Consider the following 24383-nt stretch of genomic DNA (forward strand, 5'->3'; position numbering starts at 1 on the left):
TTGGTTACTGTGGTTATTCTATTGATTAGTAAAGAAGAAGCGCATTTCTTTTCCTCATTAATTGTCCAATCATTTGTTTGAACCGACTCACCTAGGCTGAGATTACATACAGGGGAGCACACAAGTGCTACTCGGATGAATATTGATAAGCATTGCTCATAATGTGGCGCAACGTTCTTTGGAATAGAAACTGGTAGATAAACAAAAACACTACATTCAGAGTCATCTTTCATGTATCCAACACAGGCACTCAGACACTGCTTCCGATTCAAGGTGAAAGTGTCGCTATTGGGCTGAACAACCCTAGTCTGTTTAGACAAACAAGGTTGTCGTAGTGTGTTTAGATCAGCTAGCCCTTGCTCGCCTCCAGACTTGTCTGAAGGCTACCCTTGTCTCTAGTAAGCGGCGAGCATTGTACATGACTACTTAGTGCAGCACAAACTGAATAGTATCCAACTGTGATTTTTGATGGGCTAACTGGACTCTGCGACTACGCTTTGATTTTACTTTCATTAGATAACTTTGTTAACCTGTTTGGAAAATTGATTAAGACAGGTCTTTTGCCAACCCATTTATACAGTAAGTAAAGAAATTGTGCTCTTCAGGTTCTCTATCGTTCCGGCCGTTAGTGGGAAATCTACGTTTGCGTACTCCACAAAGAACATTGTTCCTCAGCAGAATCGTTCAAACGCTTTTATCGTTATCCTGGCGCGATTAATGTGATGAGCACAAACTGATGGACACTAAGTGACGGGCACAAATTTAGCTACATTTAGAGCTAATCATCCGGACCTAGGCATTGCAAGGTCGTCCGACGCTTCAGATGCGTATGCTTAGCGTAAGTGAGCACAAGAGATGTTACCAAAGCGAACATCGTGGATACAAAGCCCAAGTACTGCTACTGAAACAAATGCTGGAAGCACAGGTTGCATAGACGGCAACTGGGTAGTTCTCTGAACTTTGCAAGTCGGTTGCAAATGTCTCATCACCAGTCGAGGGGTATCATCAGTCCGCCTTCGGGAGGAGCAGCATAGTGGTGCGTTTGTGGTTAGCGCAACCACTCCGTTTTTTATTAGACGCACTAGTGGTTTCACATTCGACTGGTGAGGAAACTTTTGCAACTAGCGTACGCAGCACAGCGGACAAAATCATGACCAAGTTCCTATTGGTTAAAGCGAAGTGTAAACTAGGTTTGTCAGAACAAATTTTCTTCCTAATGAATATTTTATTATCCAGAAAAATTGGTTTCATATGAAAGAGAGGTTTTGATTTTATCAACTCAGTTACTTGCTTTCAAGTTAGGGGACTACGCGTCTTTCTCTAATGATGGACTGGCTGCTGACACACAGAGTGTGTACGGACATGTGCGGCTGGGACTGGACATGCTCATAGAATGCGAATCGCCAGTCGCTCAATGTAACATCGTCGTTATAGCCAATAAAAATGTGGATTATAAGAAACTAAAACTGATCTCCCGGAAAAAATTTGCCACTTTATGTGGAACCTGGCCTGCGCAACCTGGATCTATCGGAAGCAACGTGAAGCTATATGGAAAAGACTCACGCGCATCCAGTTGAGGGTCATTTTAAGAAAAGAAAACTCATGTGGTAGAGTTTTTAAACAGGCCTCTAACTATATGTTCCCTTCAAATCTATCCTCGGGAATTATTGTTTGCTTACGTATGCAAAGGACTGAAGAACCACATCCGACAGTCTTGTAAAAATTAAGTTAGAAAACCATGAGAGGTGCACTTTCCTCATAAGTGAGTAATGGTGGTCCGTCCGCTGAAACTTGTGGGTTCCACTATTTCTCACGAGTGTTTGTTTCCTCTAAGATCTAGTAGCACAGTTCAGTGCCAACGACATTTTAGGCTAACTTTTATAACCAGAAAGAGTTTCAACAATGAACTATCCTGATTTGTGTGCTCAGCGTAGGTTCTATTGTGCTGAGTCCTTCACACAATTGATCCTCATGTGGTTTTAGAAGTTTGAACGTTATCAACCAGTTCGTTTTTAACGTAAACTGTATTGCTGCAGATTTACTGAATACGAGGGGCACAAACTTAATGATAGATCAAGCAGGGTTTCTTTGTACAATTTTCAACTAGCATAGTATGAAAACTGGCATCAAAAAAGAATGTACTTCATGGAAACGTAATACAGATGGCGCAATTTAAACCCACTCCTATCAATTCTGGGCGACGTTTATCCAACATCTGTGCGACTTCAAAGATCTTGTTTAGTTCTACCCTGCAGAAAGCGCTGTGCAAATTGTTAACGGAGCAAAGACTGTCTTTAAACTTTGGGCGAAAACAATATGCTGATGTCGATCGGATTATCAGTTTTCTTCAGTGAGGTAAATTTTAAGTGGAACTGTCTACATCTTTGCTATACTCCATGTTTGATACATTTAATAAATTGGTTATAAAGAACTGGTTTCTGGTTAAATAGAAGGCAAACAACAGTATGTGAAATTGTAACCGTAGGATAAATCGGCTATAAATAGCTGCATATTACCAACGGTTGATTAACTGCATCATTTCCGCGTGGGTATCGAAATCCCATAAGCAAAATTTAGAGGAGGGTTTCACCAAAAATCTCAAAAAGCCATCAAAAATCAGTTTGCTTCAAACCGGTAATCAGGTCGCATGCGCTCCTCGTTTTGACAAACCGTGTGCCTCACTTTCATTTCACTGTAATTTAAGCAGTCGTACTGTTTTCCTAGTCTTATTATTCTACTGAGTCCATACGAGGAGTGAAAACCACTGGGTTCGAGTTTTGTCTTTATTAGAGCACATCGGCAGTGCATATCCTTGACCGCGCAGGGGTTTGAACTCTGGACATGTGCGATGGGAATGTTTCACCAATGCTCAACTAGCGCATGCTAAACGCATCTTAATTTTCACGTCTGAACAGGCGGGCATGTTACCCTTGAGCAAAATAATTTGTTTGCCAGGTTCCTCGAAAGATGACCAGTAACTGACTTGGTTTTGTCAGTCGATTGATCCTCCTGTCAGAACTGAGTCAGGTAGAATCACGAACGCTTGATGCATTTGATTTGTTGTACGTTTCTGCGAAAGGACGACTTTTCAAACGAGAGTTGTGTGAATTTGATTTCTACGAATCCTGCAGTTACCTACAACAAATACCATATTTCTATCTGGTGTGTGCACGGCATAAAGACGTGTCCTAATCGTAAACCGTAAGAAATGGACTACATGTACCTTGATTGTGAAAACAGTCGTAAGATAGAGTGCATTGGCCAATCTATCGGTCTGCTACAGCACGGTACTCAGTTGTTACTCTTAGAAGATGTAGATTGCATCAACAATTTTTAGTTTAACTCCCTAACATTCCCTTCTGAACTATCATTTGACACACTGCTTGCGCCCAATATGTTCTTACGCATAAAATATATCGTTATATCAAAGCCGTAGGTCTACCGACCTAATTACCCACTTTTGCTGAAACTTGCATCCTAAAGGTGTATTCTTGCTATCACTGCCATCTAGAAAGAACGCCTGCCAAAGGACCGGTTGAGTCACACTTGTGTGATTAATTAGTGTCTGCGACATGGAGCTCTGGCTGCCGCAGATATATTCACGCAAACGCACATTCCAATACTCAGTGACTCAGCGACGCGTTTAGTCACTCCAAATCCAAAATAAATTCTCAAGCTTGCCGTTGCTTTTTCTGTCCAAATTTCTAACAGTTTCTAACTCCAAGTAGAAAAACCGATTGCGATGGCCGTCTTGCAAGAGTTTTTCATTGGGATCATGAGCATTTTAGTAACTTAGTACTGAAGCTCACAAATACAAAATGTTTCTTAAAATTTCAAGTCACTTTGCATTATGGGGAAAATGCATAATGAAAAAAACGCTCTAGATCTGAGATTACAGAACGCAGACCAAACTTAGCTAGCTTTATTTGATCTCAATTGTAAAAACCATTATCAGAATAACCCTATATTACTAAATCTTTGACGAAACTATTTGGATTCCTTAAAATTATTTCCTCAAATAAATTTTAAAAAGTTATAAACAGTAAATAGGCTGCTGATAAAATCGTCTGAATAGAGATTTATATTTTTCAACAGATGAAAACATTTTTGTGTTTACAATAACAATGCCTGAGACGAAGACACCGTACAGCGGAATTAATTTTCTCCGTTATACGCTGCACTGATTGGTGAGAGGAGTAATTCAGTCGCTTGTAAAACACGAAGTCCGAACCGCCTGGGTTTATTCCTAGCCCGATGAAGTTACTGAAAATCCATTAGGCCAAGCAACGTTGATGGCACAAACTGAACCATCCTGAATAGGTTGGTCTGGATGAAAAGGCCATTCGAGCATAGTATAAAAAGACATCTTTGTAAAGGCCAAACGTTTTGATAACGTTTCGAAATATTCCGTAGTTATCCGTAAACGCCCTAACACAGTAAGATACATAAGTGTAACTGCTACTAATACCATTGAGAGAGTCGGTACCCTAACTGAATCAGAGATTAGAGGATGCATAAAAGGACTGACGTTTTTGTACCCGTTGTAATTAACTAAACTCATCCGGTGTACCCTGAAAACTAGTAGTCGTAAATCAATAAAGGTATTTGTGTATTAGGTCCATCATAAAAAATTTTCAAGTCCCTTCGCCTGCTACTAACGTCCATTATTAAAAACCTAGAGATAGTATGACATCCAAACTTGACTTTTTACATGCGTTTGCCAGATTTCACTTACTGACAGTATTTTTCCTTAGCTGACATGAAAAAAGGCAGCTTCAATAGCCCCTTCAGTCGGTTTGGTAAACTTTCCGCAAAGTTCGATTCATCCAGGTCTTATGTTTGCGGAGCATTTTAGTTTTTCATTATTAAGAACGTATAGATTGTTTGTCACGCACAAAGAACCAAGCAATGGAAACAGTGTGAACACGCATAGACAGGATAAAGATTGACATTAATAAAAAGTGTGTTAAAACGGGTAATATGGTAAAATGTTTTATACTCATATCATTTTGCGGTCATTTGATTGGTCTGGAAAATTTAGCTAGGTCACTATTTACAATAGCAACAAGCAGTTGATAATTCAAACGTTGAATTAAGCAGCCACTAGTTAAATGGTCCTTACCGACAAGCTCAATAACCACAGTGACGTTTTCAATGACAATGAGGAAGGTATGACTAGTAGGATAACCTTTGCTTCAAGATCTCCACCAGAGTGGAGAGGAATTTTTCCTGACAGCCTGTTCAAGTTTATTTGAACTTTCTCACAGTGTGCCTGTTAAAGTAGATATCGATAATTAATGGTGATGCAGTGTGGTAGATATTAGGTATGGACTATTCTGCCGTTCGGCCATTCATAACCTAGGCTTGATTGTACAGGGGAAAACCATTTTTGAAAGTGCGTGGTTGATAACATATCCTAGCCAAATATATCTTCAGGCGACCATTTAATCAACAGAATTACTCAGTCTCTTTAACAACGTGAAGTCACATAAGCTCTTCTCTTGCTTCTATCATGCGTTGTTTCCACAGCCTATTAGGTTTGAAATGCATCCGATTACATAATATGATAACTGACTGTTGCCTTGTACATTAATCCACAATTTGCGACATTTAATCTACATCTAAATTGATAACTGAATTTGTTAAAATGTTGTAAAGCACTTTCCCTTAAAAAATATATCATAAAGATGGAATCTAAGGCTTCTGTCGAGAGATGGTCTCTATTTGAAGATTCTGACTTTCGCGGGATCTTTGTAGATTAAATAGGACTAAACTATACAGTCATGTTGGAGACTAAACCTCTATCTACCAATGAATTTATTGGTGATGTACAAAAAGACTGGAAAAAACAATTTGTCTACTTTGAGGTTGGTTAATGTCCTGCAAACATTATCTAATCCGTAAAACTATTAGTAGTATATTTTCTTTCACCGGAGAGATCACGTAATGGACAGAAAATTATGTTTTGGATATATCCTGAATAAAAATATGTATTTAAGTGTCCCTGGAAGTGACCGATTTTGAATACTAAATTCTGTATCAGAAAAGGTCCACCTAAAATATGGAATTCAGAGTATGGTTATATCCCATCAGTAAGCAGTCACAATATTATACCCACCCATGGATTTTGTGGATTTAGAAATTTGTAGAATATTACTGATCAGGATACTATAAAATAGCAAATCCTAGTCGTGGAGTGGTTCACTGAAAGATGTGGCCCTTGAGTTTTGTCCTAACAGTGTTCACGGCAGCAACTTGCCCAATAAACGAATAAATTCTGGGGGGTTTGTTAGATAACTATGCTTGCTTTGTTGAGAAACGTGTTCTTAGAAAAAATTCCTTCTCTGTGTCTCAATAGGACAGACATAAAATATGGTAAGCGAGAGTGGAAAATGTCGAATTAAGCCGTCAGATATAAATGGAGTCAGATTGAATGTCAGATTGAATGAAGTGATTGATTGAATACGGCATCATAACATGACATTTCCGAGCACACGGAGTTGCCGATCACTTCGGACAGGGCCAGTTCACTTCAACGGTAGATTAAATTTTGTATGGCACTTTTTAGATTACAATAAAAGATTCCATGAACTTAACGCGATGTGTTGCATCAACTCAGCGAGCTGCGACTACGAACGCAGCGTGCTTGACATTGCGGGTTGCACTGGAAAACTGCAGATATCAGCTACCTCCTGAAACAGGCACCAATGCGTACAACCAGCATAATTTTCTCCCCACTCAAAAGTAAAACGACAGATAAAATAGAGGAGTCATGGGATGTTACCTTCTGGCTGTTCGTATTGAGAGAAAAATCATCAGCTGTGTTAATCCTAATGTGTGTGAGTTACGTAGTTTTCTGTTGGGAGTGAACCTGTTCTACTTGTTCAACTTGTTCTACGGGTTTTGTCAGCTTTTTGCTTTATAATATAGCTTGACGTAAGTGGGCAAAAAGTGCACAGCTTATTATGGTTTCTTCACCTCATACTGACCCAAAGGCCGGTCGTTTAGTATATAAAAGATGACGTGGTCGGAGCCACAGTCTAATTGTTGTTGGACACATGATGTAAGATCACAAACGCGTATGGAAATGTATTCCAGCGAAACATAGCACCAGTAACGTCAAACTCTGTCACCAAAAATAAATATTTCTTTGAATTATGACATTATTGCACACTTCCGACACGCACACTCAACTAAGGTATGGTGAAGTGACAGCTAGACCTTACTTTAAAATTTGGAAGGGGGTTCGGCTGATGAGAAGTAATTGAGAAGTCTAAGCATCTGAATAATGAACAAAAGAAAATCTTTCACCTACTTGAACCGCCTGCCTCCAACTTATCACACAGGTGAACTAACAACTTTGCTACCGAAAATTTAGTTGTCCGCGTTCATGCAAGTGAATTTTAGAAGCGATTCGTCACATCTTTGCTTGAGGAATAAAAGTGTTCACCATGATTTCCAAGAAAGATCGAACGTTGTTATCGTAAATATATCAGAAGATTTTGATGTACATCGTTAGAAACACAAAGACTAATTTACATTTTGGCGTTTATGTACAAAATAATACCTTTGAAAATCGATAGAGTAGATCTACTCATTCATTTCCACAAAGGGTGGAGCCGATAGTGGGTGGTCCGCAGTTTTTATCAAACCTGTGGTTATTAGGAAAACAAAATTTGATAGTTGAAATATTCCCCAAGTTGTGTGGCACATTGAGTTGCAAACTATCACGGACAAGAAATGCAAGTGAGCCCGTACTCAAAGTTGGCTTAATCTGCAAATGGCTAGAGTTATCCTCCAGATATCTAGTCCTTTTGAACTGATTATCAGCTAAGACTGCTGATGTCGTTTAATCCTGCCTCTCAAATCAATATTCTCAACGAAAACGATTATAGTTAACTTTATCATCAACATCGTGGTGTGTACTTCGTAATCAAATAGGACTCCTGGTGTGACTGTCACGCGTCCTTAGGAGACCCATAATTATCACATTGGAAACAACTGTAACTGTCAGATCTGCTTGACTGGGGTATAAATAGTGGCAGTTTTCATCAAAACGGTATGTGTGTGCGTGCGATCGAATGATCAATAAGTCAGGGTTTTCTAGCGACGAACATAGTAGTTCAATAGGTAATACCTTGTTGCTTTCAATACGTATCACACTTTTTAGGTGAGAAGCTAAATGACTTTAACGATGGGGATTCAACTTCGGGTGACTGTCCTGGGGACGACTGGCTGGATTATCTCTGAGTATAAGCGTCGGTCGCTCAGCCCACAGCAGGTCAGCACCAAGGAGTATGCAGTGGGTGTTGAAAAATGCCGCTTCTTACATGTTGCCCTGCAGAAGCATCCATTTGGGAAGGAAACACGATGACCACTGTACACGTAATATTCCCTGATCCCGAAGCAATTTACATGTGGTTGCCTTTGGTTGCCCGGATCAACATGTTGTTCTCGTTATTCACATTTTCTAAGCAGCATTGGTGGATTTGTAATCAGATCATCCTGAAGGACTTTGAGATTTTCATTGTGTTCGAAAGGTGGTGACCGGTTTTCTATATCATCCAATAATTACTTCTTCATTTTGAGGTGCAGACCAAGTGACGGACATTCAAAATCTTCTCTCTCGTCAAAAAGTCATTCATTTAAGCTGTATGACTAGTTTTGTGATTCATTACAAAAACATCTGTGTGAGGACATCTTAATTTAATAAGTTGCCAAAATTTTCGTTAGGGAATGTGATGACCCCTAGTGTTAACAGTGTGATACACTTGGGTAAAATGACTTCATCGCAGTTTAAACCTGAATCTTACTGGTGGTCCAATGAACGGTTAAATCGTTTTGTGAAAGTTTCCTACGTTGACACGGATGGTTTGCTTAGCATACGCCTGAGTAAGTTTCAGGGAGCACCAACCAACGAATGGGTAAATAACGACTCATTTTTACAATGTGTAACTTTTGTGCATTCGAGGATTCACGCAAGTATTTTGTCGTTGGTGTGAGTATTATTTTTAACTTGTTTGCTTGATTTGTCCCTGCATAATCGAGCACCCTAATTTTGGCTTTTAATTTGTCGATACGTTTGCGTAACCTCAGCTTCAGTGGTGTGACAATCGCAGCTTACAATCAGCCTCTTGGAGGCAAGTGAGTAGGTGTTCGAGATAGCAGGCTGATTGGAGATAGCAGTAGACAGTCGTGATTGTGACTGTACATCTGTTCATTGTACAGCCTTGGGCACACGTATAGACTGTTAAGTCAGCTGGTTAGAAGACATTCATTCCCCAAATTAGACTCATCCATCGCCATGGCAACCATAAGTCTGTATCAGATAATTCGTTTAATTGAGAAGCCTCCAAGCCGATGCACTGGTCAAATTCCAGAATATTTTACAATAGAGTGGTTGGTCAACATCCGCTCCATGCATTTTTGCTCTTAAAATATGTAGAGTGATATTTTTGGAAGTCTTACGTTTTCTATGATCCGTCTGTTGCTAAGGTGCAGGGTTACTTACCCAAATCCATCCCAATTTAGGAATGCGCAACTACGTGACAGCCAAACAGATTATGACACCTTTCGTACAGTATTTGACGTCTTCCTACGGTAAACACTTGGATTATTCATCAAGAATAGGGTAATCTGCTTATATCCAAAAGCGAAACCATAGGTGGTTTTGTCAGACGAAAGGAACGTTCGTGATATAACTACCTACCTATCAACGCTACTCCCATTTGCTTCTGATAGGGCTTTAGCCCTGAAATGCCTGTTATTTCCATTTAATCAAAAGGGGTTATTGGGCCTATGTAGGTATTTTGCTGGTTGCGTGTGATGTGTGGGATACGAACCGTATGTGATCTCTTTGCAACTGAGGGTAATTCAATTTGTGTACTGGCGAAAATATTCAAGTGATCAGATGGCTATCAGTCCACATACCTATTTTCTGGAGTGATGACCACGAGAAGCCAGGCTGCGATATTTGAAGAGGGTTAAGCTTTACTAAGAAATTTCTTATTGCAAAGTTGTCGCTCTAGTGCACGACAGACATTAGTAATTTAGGACACTGGCTTTCACATGGACGCAAAACTTAGTAGGATAGACACACATGACATGAGAGACGAACTCACACTGGCCTATGAACGCACACTCCTGTTAGTTGTCGATGAAAACACGCTGGTCATTTAGGAGGACTCAGTTTTTCCAAGAAATATGGTCAGGATTACAGAAAACTAAATAACTAACCACATTCCAGACGATACTCAAATGAATCCCAAAACTGTTAATTATTGTGGTGATGTTGGTGGAAGGGATAATCTAGCAGCTGATCAGAAATTTGACCGCTCATATTAGTCAGCAGGTGGATCATACGAAACGCGCCTGCCTCTAATGTCTAATGTTATTTGGACTAATCTGCTGGCATCTTCCGCCTACGAGTTTGGAGGTCGTTTGATTCAAAGTAACTCAAGCTGCGCACTTTTGTGGTGGCGTGATAAAAGTAGAGATTCCTTCATTTCTTTGGTTACCTATATTCACTTTATACAAGGCCAAGTACTCAAAATCAAATACTCAAAAACAAAAGCTATATCGAATATCTAAAGGACACAGCTACTAAATAATTTTGGGTTTCGGTGAATTAAGAAACAGGAAATTGAATTTTCTGATCCACTGAAGGCTTTTGCATAATGGTGTAGCTAAGTTTGTTAATGTAGGATTACACTAGAGTTCAGCTAGGTGCCTTTTTAATTTTCAGTTGTATCCCAATGAAGTGACAGCCCGTGCATTTCTGATCTTACTGGGCCATTCTAGAAAAACGTGGTCAGGAGCAAAGTTAGAATATGTCCACACACATCGAATGGCAAAATTTTGACGTCATTGTAATGCCCATTATTTTTACCTCCAAGCTTTGTAGTCAACGAATCACCTTCTACTCTCCTGCTAATGATGTGGTGTGGGCTAGAAACTTCTGTCCACTCCCGTTTGTTAGCAGTACAACATGATTTAATTCACAGCTTCACAAACATTTGGATAGTAAACTGGTTCAGTTGGCGGATCTTAGGAAGGATTGATGGTCAGGATGTGAGTAAATATTTCTGAAACAGTTTCTTTATACCTCGAGAGAACCAAATTGGTACAATGTCATTGACAGTTATAAGCTTCATCATGCCTCAGATTTTAGACTCATGTTTCACTCCGGAAAATTTCCCAGCATCTTTTATTGCATCTCATTAATCGGAAATTTCGTTTGGTCATCAGAAGAACCCTCACCGTTTAAGAACGTATTTTCATGGTGATAACCAAAATGTACACAGCAGTTCATAATATAGAAAGGCTCCCAGGATTTTCTCGCTTATAGCTCTGAAAGCTGTGGAATTTACGATGAAGGTCTTTTGTCGTTCAACCTCATAAAACACACTCAAATTTTCTCATGAGACAGTTATATGCAGCAAACAATAGTGGAACAAAAATCGAATAGCCTAGTTAGAAAAAGTCTTGAGCTCCAATCTTACAAGCACTATAACAGCAAGAGACACCCTTAAAATAGTTACATTTCAAGGCGCATTTCAACGTCAAGCAAGCTAAATTACTCAGTCATATTTTGATCCAGGTTAGCATGAAGTCAGGTAAATGAACCACATGATGATGGCCTGAAATCAAGGTCAAACAATCACTCCTTGTGGCTAGCGCAGTTGCGTGCGGTAAGAGCTGGCAACTACACCACTACATTAGTTGCCGCAAGTTTAATTACCGTCATGCAAAATATACTGAAGTGCATACATTTCCCGGTTTCTGTGGAATGGTGGACCAGCCTCAACCTAAACAGGTTTATGTGTGAACATTAGAGGATTCATGACTCCCTCGTAGATTCGTATTCCCTGGATAATATTTAATTAATTATTAGCTTCAGGCAAACGAATAGATGTGCAAATAGTTGTGCAACAGAAGATAAATTTTTGAATGTACTGCTTGTTCTAGTGATAAGTATTGGATCGGCTTCTACTTTCAACTATCTGGGGCACAATCGGAAGTGGGTTCTACTTAGGAAATTAACCTATGTTCATTGGTTGGCGTATTGACATGCCTCAGGCTTCACTTTTCCAAACTATCTACAATAGGGGAAAGGTTTCATGTGAACGGGGGTGGCTGGGGTTAATAAAAGTAAATCAGTAAAAATGGCCCACTGACACAATTGCACATTATTAGTTCACAATAAATTAGGCTGAAATCAACCACCCCAAACTATATCTATTTAAGGCCGGTCCCTAGATGGAAATGCAAACGATTTGGGAATAAGCTTCCAACAAATCGGGAGGTCCTGGAGATAGAACTCCCGTTAAAAAAAATGACAATGACAAAAGGAAAACCTTGTGACCTGGGTTTTTTATTATTTGAATGTCAAATGATCATCTACCTCATGTTGCTCATGGGTATCGCACTATACTGCACTCCACTTTCTTAGTTACAAAATGGGTAAATTAACTGGATGGATAAAACGCATTCTCACTTAGTCTTGATTGCTAAAAGTCGCTTGGTTTTACTTGACACACTCGTCTATTCTTCTCAGCAGCTTGATTATACAACGTCATACATTACCATCCTCAGCGCTCGCCTTATTAAAACGAACTGGCCTCTATCTTCCGGGAATCCAGATGCTCAACAGTTTTTAAGGTATCCGTTCACAATAATTTTATTATGGTTCTCAAGACCTGCCTTTGCTGCAGTTAAATCTTTTGAAGAATTTTCCTGCACAGTATAAAGCTGCCAATCTGAGCATGCAAATTGTTGAACGTGATTATAATGCACGAACAAATGTGACGTCCCTGGCGCTATGATGACAAGTTCTCAAGTAGGAGAATCCTTGCTGCCAGAAAAATTAAATTTGAGGAAGCAACCGCTTTTTTAGATTTTTCTGGGATTCCTTATTGCCTTTTTTTCTAAATACGATAGGTGTCTCTTCTTTATGATCCATAGTAAACACACTGAAAAATAAGGCTATCGATACTGATGACGTGAGTGATTTCATACGATGAGCCCACTGGCGTGCTTTTTGTTCAATCTGAGTTGACATGTCAGATTTGTGCTGTGTGCTTGGGACCATGCCAACTCGATTTGGAATAGGTGCTGAAAACCACTTGCTCATTGTTTCACTACTTCTAGACCGGTGTAATAAGGTGATTATATGGTAAAGAAGAATACGGGAAAAATTATGTGAACTTCAGAGTCTTTTCAAAAGTTCAAGTAAAAGCATACAATCAACACGCTTCTTGTGTACCATTACGTGCTTTTTATTGCAAAGCAGTCCACTTTTCATTCGTTTTCTGTGATGTCTATTATTTTTGGCGATGCCAGTGGTCATCTGAAGATGTTTGTCTGCGCCTTAAAGGCCTTACAACGAGAGCTCCAAAGATCGATTTTAGGCCGCGCATTATATGTTTAAATTTGGGGTTGACAAAATCAGTCTCATTACCAAATATCCATAAACAATTCCGGTTCCCCTCTAGAAGGACTTCGATTTTGAACGGTAATGCAATGAGGAATTTCACACTTGGCTTTACTGAGTTCCATGGTTTTACGTGTTGTTGGTTGCGGGATTTTGTAGAACCTTGTTTGAACGATCTAACTTTTGTCCTAACCAAATTATTCTGGTGAGCCAGCACCAAGCAGGAGAAGCGCTGGACTCAAGTGTTGTTCTCATTGGAGCTCATAAGCCCTGATATGTTTTAAGTTCTCCTGTGCGTATTTGTAATAGCCTTCTAGAAATGTGACAAAAAAATAATAATAATAATACTATAATATTAATAACAAATAAAAAATGGGAAAAGCTATTCCAGGTTATCTAACTTTTCCAGGGCTTTAGTCCTTCTTCAAGTGACAGGGTTTTTCTCGTTTTTTAATCGTAAAGCCTAACGTTGTTTACTGATCCTAATAATTTAAACGGTTTTAAAATTTCCAGACTAGATAGAGGTTTCTCATTAATTAAGGTTGGTTGCTGTGCAAAAAGCAAACATTTTGGCAAGAAGCTGCAAAAATTTTGGGACCTTTTTGTCGTTTATTGGGATTATAACCAACGTGTTTCTTCAGTGTTAAGTGGATTCGCATCCAGTTTCTGTGTCCGGTTCTTCGTCAGGAAGGAAGCTATTTTAGTACCAAAACTTACAACAGTTTTGACTAGGATTCATTTCGCAAACCTAAGTGGACTTTCCCCTAAAAACACAATTTGGTGTAAAATCAGCTTGAAAGGAAGCCACATTATATAAGAGCCTCGAAAGATCGTTTCCGAGGGATCTTTCATTCTAAAGAAAATAAAACCGCTATACATGGCGTTTCCTTACGTGAACCAAGTCTCTGTTTGAGAAGGATTTCGTGAAAAAACGTTCCATATCTTCTATTTGCGGTGGTTTTCGTCAGGTGCGCCACCTTGACGAGAGCACACTTTTGGGTAGTCTACAAATATGCTCCTTATTGCACCTTCATTGAAGACAAGCCACGAAGGCCGTGAGTCCACACTCTCTTTCTACCAATAGTTGTCTGCACCTTCGAAACCCCCGGCTGCCGAAACATCAAGGGTTCCATGCGCAAGTGGCCTGGAACCTTGTAATTAAACACGACGGCTTAGATTATTCACTTTCATTTATCCACATGAATGCCCCTCATTAAGCACTAATTAACAACGCATAATGGAGTCAGCCAAACGTAATCAAAAACCTAATTTTCAGAAGATTATAGTTACACATTAAATAGCACTCTATATTTTTCTGACATTTTCGAATGTCATGTGACTGAACGCTGACCAATACCATGTAACTTAGCTCCAAATCAATATTCACGGTGCTGTACAGAACACCATCACCAGTGAGTAGAGCGCATGTATGAGCACGTTTTTGTATAATAATATGATATGTGCTCAGATACTGTGCTTCAATACGTTGCCAAGCTGTCATAATCGGAAAGTGTGTTGGTATGCAGAAGTTTTTACTGTTAGCAACCATAGTCCCATTTTTTAATAGACTTCCTTACCTGTAGACTCACAAGTCTTTGGTTTGTGTGATGTCACTATAGCAACGCATCACATACAAATGTTAGAAAAAAGGTGGTGATGTACAACTGGAACAGTTCGGGAATATCTTAATTCAAGTCAGCAACGTTTGACGTAAGGAATCTGCCGACAAATTTTCAGAATGTTGATTTATTTGTGCAATACAGACAGTGATTGTCGCGGTTGCATCTCTTATTTGATCTTAAAAGCACATCTCGAATACAAGGTTTCTGCTTAATGCCGAACAATGATCTTTTGAATGACCGTCACTCCGTTGCACAGATCCATCTTCATAGCTGTCATTTCTGCAGGGAAATCTAGTTCTCTTAGGTTGCCTTAGCAACAAACGCTATTCATCTCAGTTGCTACTGAGTCATATTTGCTAGAATTATAAAGTGCTCTTTTCATCTTATCCCCATTCTCAATCGATGGGTATTTCTATCAATACACGTGTGAAAACCATTTGAATAGACAACTTCAACAGAAGTGGAATTGCTTGAGATTTTAGCACTAAATTAATTGCTTCAAGGTCTTAAGCAAATATTTCTTTTGGCGAAATTTTAATCCGAGTACATTGAAATAATAAAAACACAATTAGGCAACCTAGCATCATGAAGTGAGAAAACGTACTCATGGTTCCACACTACTGAAACTTTGGTCTTGATAACTCTTCTTCAAGCCGCACGTAAAAGTTACGGTCTGGCAGTTCGCCAAAAAATAAGGCAATATTTGGATAACTCGGTACAAGATCCGTATTGCCCTTGTGATTGCTGTACTGTTTATGGCTAGCTAGAGTTTATATGAGTTACGTTCAGTAGATCCACAGTCGAAAGTTACTTGTTCATGTACGTTGAGTGGCTGAGGTGCGCAAAACACCGAATTTCAGTGGTAAAAGTTGCAATGTTACGTTCCAATTCAAGCCAGATTGAATGACTAACTTTTCAAGCAAACGTGGTTGTATGGAAGACGTTGTTAGACTTTGATTAAGAAATAAACCAAGTGCGCATACCAGCCAACGTGCTTGTTCAGTCAAACACAAAAGGATTAAATAACCTTTCACTGTTTACGCACCTGCTGAGTCTAATTTAGAACAAAAGACTCTATTTTGCTGCGCTCTTAGGCAGCAACCATATTTTCCATAATTTATTTCCGAGATCCCTTCTTATCAGAGGAACTTTTAACAGTATCTAAGAATGAATTTCATAATGAGGGGCTCTGTACAATAGAAGATCCCTACCCTTAGCCCTGAAGACTGGATACTTAAAATGCCAAAAGCTTGGCCGATGTTTTGCGCGTGCTTTCATAAAGCACCACCAAACTTCTCCTTTTATCTGTTTATTGGGTATACATACTTGTACCCTAAACAAAAACATTCTCACAAGTGTGATAGAAAGTTTTAGAGAAGAACAACTTACTACGTTTGCTGTTTATGAAAATTCCGGTGGCTTAATTTGTATGAATGGCTGGAGTTCTGTTTGCTAAGCATGATAATTTGGTCGCAAACGTCTCGTCATCAGTCAAGTGCTATCACCAGTGGGACATCAGCCGATACATTACCTCAAAACAATACTAGACTTTCGAAGGGAATTCTAGAACTATATAACACATACTTTGTATCTAGTTACTAAACTCCTACAATCCAAATTTGCTGAGTGAGTTGATGCTGCATGACGACTAGTTCAGCAGTACTAAAAGCCATCTCACGCACGTAGAAACTATCCCTTATTTTTCCTCCATGGCCAAAGATTAAAATACTGGCTCGTAAATGGTGATAAAAGCAGTAAGGACCAAAAGTGCTTGGTTATCGGCAAAGTTTGTATGCCCAATGACACACTACGTTCTGATGTGCTTGGGGGGAAAGACTCATCGTTTGCAAACTTTCTGGGATGAACTCACGCGATTCTTGCTTTCGTAATTGTGACTAGTTGTCCGCCAAAATTTTCCGTTGCACGTTACATCCTTTACAATAGAAGTGTAGCAAATGAGCCTTCATTTCATTAAGGATTTCAATAGTTTTGTCCTCAGTGATGTGTTGTTGGGTAAATTTACTGTGACAGCAATGACAGTAAGTAACTCTCTAGTCTCTCTTCCACGCACTCCAAAGTAGATTTTCATTGATCGCATCTTACCTGATATCCAGGTAATAACTACCCTACCTGTGGAACGTTTTATGAATTGTATACATTGCGCATATCGTCTGATTCTTTCAACCTAAATAGTTTTTAGACTACGGAAACGTATCATTTGTAATAACCTCTTTTACAGGTTTACAATCTTTGACTTTTATAGTTTCCAATTTGAGGTGTCTTGGTATCTTACCAAAGGTTTTTCAAAAGACCAAAATGCCTTATTCTCTGGATAAAGTTTCCTGCAGAGTGCGTGATGCATTAATGCGTATCTCGTTTGCTAATCTTCTCATTAGACACAAAAGCTACATGCTGAAATATCCCTAGATTCACAGTGCAACTTTTTGGTCTTGCGTCAAGGCATCTCTATCATAAATAATTTATGTGGTACGCTGAGACTTCGTAATTGCTACTGGCAATGGAAAGAAGAGCCCCAAAACAGCGTCTCGAAAAACGTGTAGTTTCTTAGGAGAATAGCTTTTTGCTCCTCTGGGAACAATTAGTTGGTCTGAAAATCTTCAAACAAAGGACAACCAAAAATGGTGGGCAAATTCTTCTTCACCAATGTATTGCATTTGTGGATAAAACAGATCCCATTAAATTACCCAATGCTTTATCACTTTTCCCGCTATGTCTTAAATTTCTATACAATCAAATACTGGCTGACAGATTAGATAGACACCACTGCTTACAGAGGTATTTTGACGTGTTTAGGGCTAGCGGCAATACCTTATATTGGAGATATAGGTATTAAAGTATACTCTCTCTGTTTGATGACGAAACACTTGCATACCCATTGACATTTTTTGCAACCAAATGAATAGGCAGCAAAGCAACGAAACATGGTAGTCTGTTACGAAAACGAATAACCGAAGTATATCACGATGATCTGAAAGTTTTGGAGAATGAAATTCAGTGAGTAGCCTTAGAGGGCTGTTTCTGTGCGGGATATTCTGTTTTCCATCCTTGCATCGCAGCTTCTCTTCCCGAAGTACATTTGTGTCAATCCATAAATGATTCCATGACGTTCGGACGACTAAAGTGTCCGTCTTTATATCAGAGAACATTTTTACATTTCCATTGACGAGGGCTTTGCATGGATTTATCTCCAAATGTCATGTATATGACTTACGTGAACGAAAACTTTATCCACCCATTCTGCACGAAGCACTTCGTTGCTCTGATGTCCTAATGTGAAGTGCTAATTCGTTCAGCAGGGCTACCAAACAAGCATAGTTATTATCTAATAAATCAAATAACAAATGCACATTCTCTTCCACTATTTACCGAACAAATGGTTACCATTCCGATCAGCTACTTACTTCTTCAGGTGTATTTTAAAGGCAGACAGACGATTCAAGAAGCACCCAGTGGTTAGCACCATTCCACAATATCTAGGTGAGGTTTGATTAAAGTTCAGCTGTTGATTCATCACTAGCTGTGTGATTGCTATGCACCCAAACACCTGATTTTCAACTGGATATCTAAAATACTGACAGTTACCAAGAATGCTGAGTGGGCGCACTTCTCCATAGTAGTTGAACACTCTTGTTACATGCCATGTGAATATTACCAACAACTGCAGCTTCTGTCTCTCTCCAGCAATCCACTGGGAACCACGTGACAACCAGCGTCTGAGTAAACATCAATGTCTATCTTTCGACGTCAAAAATGGTGAGCCTGAAATAAGCTTACAATCGTGTCTAGATTGAAACCTTATTTCCTTGAGATAAAGCTGGAATGAGTTAAGTTGTTCATCAGGTCATTAAAAGTCAAAATCACAAAGACGTTTCTAGCAAGTTAAACTCAGCAGATCAAGTCTAATTAACTGATGCAATTTTTCACGATCAGAAACCTGTTGGCTTGTACAAAGCTTATATACCTGTGAAATGAGCCCTTGTTTTAGGGTGGGTTACGCATTTTTGAAGGTGCATCATTATTCACCGTGTTTGAGGTTCAGCAAGGAACATCACTGCGCTAGGCTAAATTAATTCACCGTGTTGAGGTTCAGCAAGGAACATCACTGCGCTAGGCTAAATTAGTTTAGAAGAGGAGATTGAACTTCTGGGAAATAGGATAGACAGCTGACTCGTTCTTTTGGGTTCGATAATCTTTTGAATCTCTGAGTTTATCTTGGTTTAGTCGTTCTGATCTATATTTTCACTGTACTGCTCAAACGATTTTGATAATTCTCCAGGTACACAAGAGTCCACTGCACTCAGGCAATGTGTGCTGAAAGATAAGCACTGATTGTTGCACTTTGTAATCTGACTGCAAGTGTTATCATTATAGGCTTAATATCAGGTTTGCTTTGTTTCATCGTTTTGGAAGTCAGAGCGTCGGCTAAAGCGTGCAAACAATTATGAACGAACTTGTTCACCAATAGATAAGCAAATCTAGGAACCTAGTAATTAATGTAGTTGTCAGCGTTGAACCCTGTATGTATCCAGAAATTTGGTCTGTTGGCTGTCACATTTATCAATAAGATCAATTTGCTTGTTGTTATACCCCCTGCTTTTGTAAAGCACAAATTTGGTTTGCTGTATTGCGACTTTAAATGAAATGTACAGTCATGGGAGTGGCTCCATTCATTTTGCCTGACTGTTTATATTAATAAGCTGCCTGTAGATTATTAGGGCTGTTTGAATTTTCATTTTCAGATTTTTACTGCATTAAGTTTCGTGATGCTGAAGACTCACTTAGCTCCTTCAGGGAAAAAACTACTACCATTTAATGAATAATTGATTTTTTCAAATAGAGATATCCATACCTAGGTTAGCGAATTATTGCAAGAGATTATTCAGGCGTCCAGTGGCACTTGTGATATCGAATACTTGGCTGTTGTGTTGACATTAACTCAAAAGTTACACGTATAAAGTAGATTTATTACTAGAAAGACAATGGGCGAAAAAGAACATGGCATGTTGGAGTTCTCGAGAGGGTCTCTGATTTATTTTAATTTGATCTTTGTTAGATACGATACAGTGTTTGTGGATACTGCGGTGATTTCGCGCATTGCCATGTTTTTGACAGTTCGCTCATTTGGGTCAGAGTCTAAACAGGATTAACTATGCAAATTGGGTTGTTTGTGCACTCGGATGCAGTGAAATCGTTCCCTTCTTCTTAAAGAATAGACCCCTGGAGCTAGGCTCCACTGGAATTATTACAATCATTAGCTACTTGATTCGGCCTTTGCTTTGCTTTGCATTGAAATGGAGTATGCGTGAGTAGAGGGCTGGTGGAATACTTCTGTCTTACAGTGAAGCCATTTCGATCAAATGTATTAATTTAGAATCTCGCGATGGGTGCAAATTACCTCTACAGTCTGCTGCAAATGTTTCGCAAAAGTACGAGACCAGTTCAAAAGAGATAGGCCGGTTTACCTAGTGGGATCGGTAAATGACTGAAACGGGCTTCACTCGCTCGTGTAAGACAGTGTAATACTGAACCGGTACCAGATCTGTTAAAGTTGAACTTACGCTCTGTTGGTCATGTTTTACACAATTGAGGACATATTCAGTCCATCGAACTGATGGCAAACGGCCCATCTGTTTAGGTCACACAGAAACAAAATGCCATTTCTGGCTCGGATTTTTAAAGTCCGACATCTTTGCTAAGTAAAAATACATCATACCTGAACAAGAATGCCTACAAATGGTCTCGTTTTATTGACACCTATGGATTTCTCGCGCTATTATTTAACTTATCGGGAATTCACCAAGTACTTTGGAGCCTTTGAGGTAGTGGAAAGACTGCGTTTTCGACCCGAAATTCACCCCTCATTTGAAATCAATCTACACAGTATAGTTTGTTGGAAACACCGGTAGTGTGTGTAATCATTTGAGCTTTCGGAAATCATTGTAAGAAGTAAAAGGTCTTGTCATTCAGGTACAGGAGGCTGATTAGCGATAGAAATTAGCCGCATTCAGACAAGGTAGACCGATGTTTGGTTTCCAGCCCGTAGTTTGTGTCGTCTGGCAAATCGGCCGACCTCTAATTAGATCACCAAAGTATTTTTTAAAATTTTGTTCCCCACTTTAATGCTGCACAATGTACACGCAGAATTGGTTTCAGAATAGTGTGTGTACTACTAGCCGGTCTGCCCGCATCAACAAGATAGAATGTTTAAATGTCTCGACGACAAAGATGTAACTACTCTACAGGGCTTTTGGTCTCTTCACCAAGGATATAAACCAAGTTCAGGATAAGCCCATCTTTGAGTAACAAATAGTGGCATCTCACAATTCATGTTGTGATAACTGTGAAAACCAAACAGACTAAAATCTGAAGTTTACCCCAGTCTGTGCCATTTCATCGTGTTTCAGCAAGGTTATTTATATTTTCTTGAGGAAAATCTGCGCTCTGTATTCTGGCAGGCCGCAAGACTACTAAAAAGGAGGCAGCAGCATAAAGATGGGGATGTTTGATTAGAATCACACGAGTAATTCTGTACAGGATTTGTCAACTCCTGACGTAACGTTGACTTTGCTCCCAAACCTGAAAAGTTGGTCCTTTGGTATTGGAACTATAGTAAAAAAAAGCGTGTGTAGGCTTACAAATTTGTCAATAACTTAATGCCCCATTACGTTACATTGCTTTGTTATGAAATTCAATATTTTGACTGGCCGAAAAAGAAACCGCCATTCAACGTCACCAAAAGGAGACGAGACACTCATCGTGCAACAAGAGTAGAGAATGTATAAATCCAGCCTTGACTAATAACTAGGTTAGGTGGTAACTAAGTTAGGTTAGTAACTAGGCTATTTCTAGTTGTTCCTATATCATCACCACGAATTTCTTTTCTTGCAGTCACATTCGTGATATTTCGCATTCTGCTTACTCCTGGAATGTATATTTGGGCCATTGTTAATCGACGCCTACTCCCAGTCTTTGTGAGTACGGTACTGATCACGAGCTTCACAATATTCACGGTGATGAATTTCATCCTATTCTGGCGTGTCCTCAGCTCAGAGCGACGAATCATGAGAGAAGCTCATTCTCTGAAGTCCAAGGACAAGATGATCTCAAATGGTCTGCACAACACCAAGTAGTTGACTGCGGATGGCAACTGAGATAACAGAACGATCAAATATTTTCTTAGTTTTCCTATTTTATGATGGATGAGTCGACTATGAATCCTTGTGGCACCTACTGTGCTACCTTAAATATGAAAAAGCCTCTTCGCAATGCTCCAATTTTGTTAATCCTCGGGACTTGACTCCCAGTCAAGCTACTAACTGGGAGTGTTTAATTGATTTTATGTTTCGTTCTTTTTGCTGTAAAATGCGAATACATTTTTCATCATTATCATGATCAATGGTCATTTTACTATGACATCATTGCAAATTCTTTTGGTTTTCTTCTGAAATTCGGGTCAAATTTTACTCGTAGCACCGTTATTATTTTACACATTAGTCGAAACAGCACACTCTGGACACAGTGAACCCTTTCTAATATAATATGGCCTGAGAAATTTGCCTGTTCGTTTACTTACCCGGACTGAATTGCAGTGCTTCAAGTGTACAGTTTGTAGTAGTCTTACTCACTGTGACTTATCATGCTTTTGAAAGAGCCACCGTCACTCTACTAAATAGCATGTGTAGATATCTACCGATAACATGGCCATTCCTGATGTGACGCTAACGAGTACGAGCGATACTGTTCGTGAAATTTGAGTCAACTGCTTGTTGAAGGATTACTTCACTTTGCGTAGTAGCTTCATATAGTCTAAATTAAGTTTACCTTTAAAAAATCATCTTTCACTAGTTATTCGGACGATGTGAAAATCCTGTTCGAAAAGCCGTGGAAACTGGCCGCTGAAAAACCAACTAGAATGAGTCTAGTACATCCACCACGATTCCAGCTAACACCAATCTTGTATGTGACTTACGTTATGAAGAGCCACTGAAATCTGATGCAGAATTTGCGCTGCACATAAAGTTTACTGACGTCACGGCGAGAGACTTAGTCAAATCAGTATACAGATGACTGGCTTATGAAACGTCAGTGACTTCTTAAAATTGCACGAGTGTGTTCCTGGAGCTAACATTGTTTGCGAATTTCACTGATTCATGTGAATTTCTGAGATCCAAGTAGCTTCACACGAGGCAGTCAGCTGATGGTGTATAGTTTGAAACCCCTTTAGAACTCAAACAGTCACTGAGATGTCAACGACCCTTCTACCAGATGACGCATATGAACCACACAGAAGTTCGGCGTTTAGTCACAGCAATGCTAGTATGACAGAGAGTACCGCAACTTTAAAAAGTAGATGTAAAATTAAAGAGATTCGATCAGTCTCGCGTAAGGTACCCAAAAACCCTCTGTTTTTACAGAGAATACTAGTTTAAAGAGTGTGGTGATGTGTATTTTTCGTACATTTCAGCATATCATCTTGAAATCCATTTGCAAGGGATCAGTCACTAACAGATGTAGTAGTGGCATCAATTAAGCGTTAAATGCGAGTAAATGGGAGACAAGATGGTAAATTTTGCTCTTAAAAAAGCACGGTTTTTAGCCATACCTACATACTTTGAGCAGTGTGAGAGGTTGTCTGCATCCAAGAACGAGGAGTTAAAAAACTGCTAATACGTTCCGATTTTCAAACAAAAATCCACCACTTTTCAACAACACGCATTGAATACCGGTACACTCGGAGTTTCGATGAAAAGTTACCGTTATACATAAAATTACACAAAATCATACAAATATTGGGATGTGCCAAGGGGGTTGCATGCCTGTGGGGAAGTCGGATGATTTCATAAAAATGGCACCTTACGCAAGTCTTGACTCAGTATGGGTGAAAACGTTCACTGCACTACTGACTGTGGCGGATTCGAGTAAATTTGATCGCTCGCAAGCCAATCAGAGAGGTGTTGATTCTCAAACGCGTAACACAGAACCAAGCACAAAGTATCCAAGGCTTTGAAAAATACTTATTTCTGCTAAGTGGCTATTCTGGTCCTCGCCTTCTTGGTACATTCCACACGAGCGCTACTCATTTATTTTCCAGTTCAGAACCTTGTGCGTTTTTACTGGTCATAATAAGAGCGGGTTGTACCAAGTATGATCACTAACTGTTGCTTTATTTGCTGTCAACTCATTTGAAAACGGTGATGAAACGCTTGTAATTTAGTTGTCAAGCCAGATGCATATAACAGCAACTATAACCCATCTCTGCTACCGACATCTGAATTTGGTTCCTTCTTCTCACGTAGCGCTGGTGGACG

General features: G+C 39.4%; 1 protein-coding gene across 1 annotated transcript in view; it reads left to right on the forward strand.

Moving 5' to 3' along the window:
• T265_10063 (hypothetical protein) overlaps window positions 1–22621 on the forward strand; it is a gene marked incomplete at both ends in the record, with an annotated part of 39921 nt that extends 17300 nt beyond the window's left edge. The window contains one exon of the mRNA XM_009176322.1: window positions 21964–22621. Within this exon, the coding sequence (XP_009174586.1) occupies window positions 21964–22205 (242 nt within the window). The remainder of the gene's footprint in view (window positions 1–21963) is intronic.
• Between the last annotated feature and the right edge of the window lie 1762 nt (window positions 22622–24383).

Source organism: Opisthorchis viverrini, assembly GCF_000715545.1.
Source record: "Opisthorchis viverrini unplaced genomic scaffold opera_v5_324, whole genome shotgun sequence".
Classification (NCBI taxonomy): Eukaryota; Metazoa; Platyhelminthes; class Trematoda; order Opisthorchiida; family Opisthorchiidae; genus Opisthorchis; species Opisthorchis viverrini.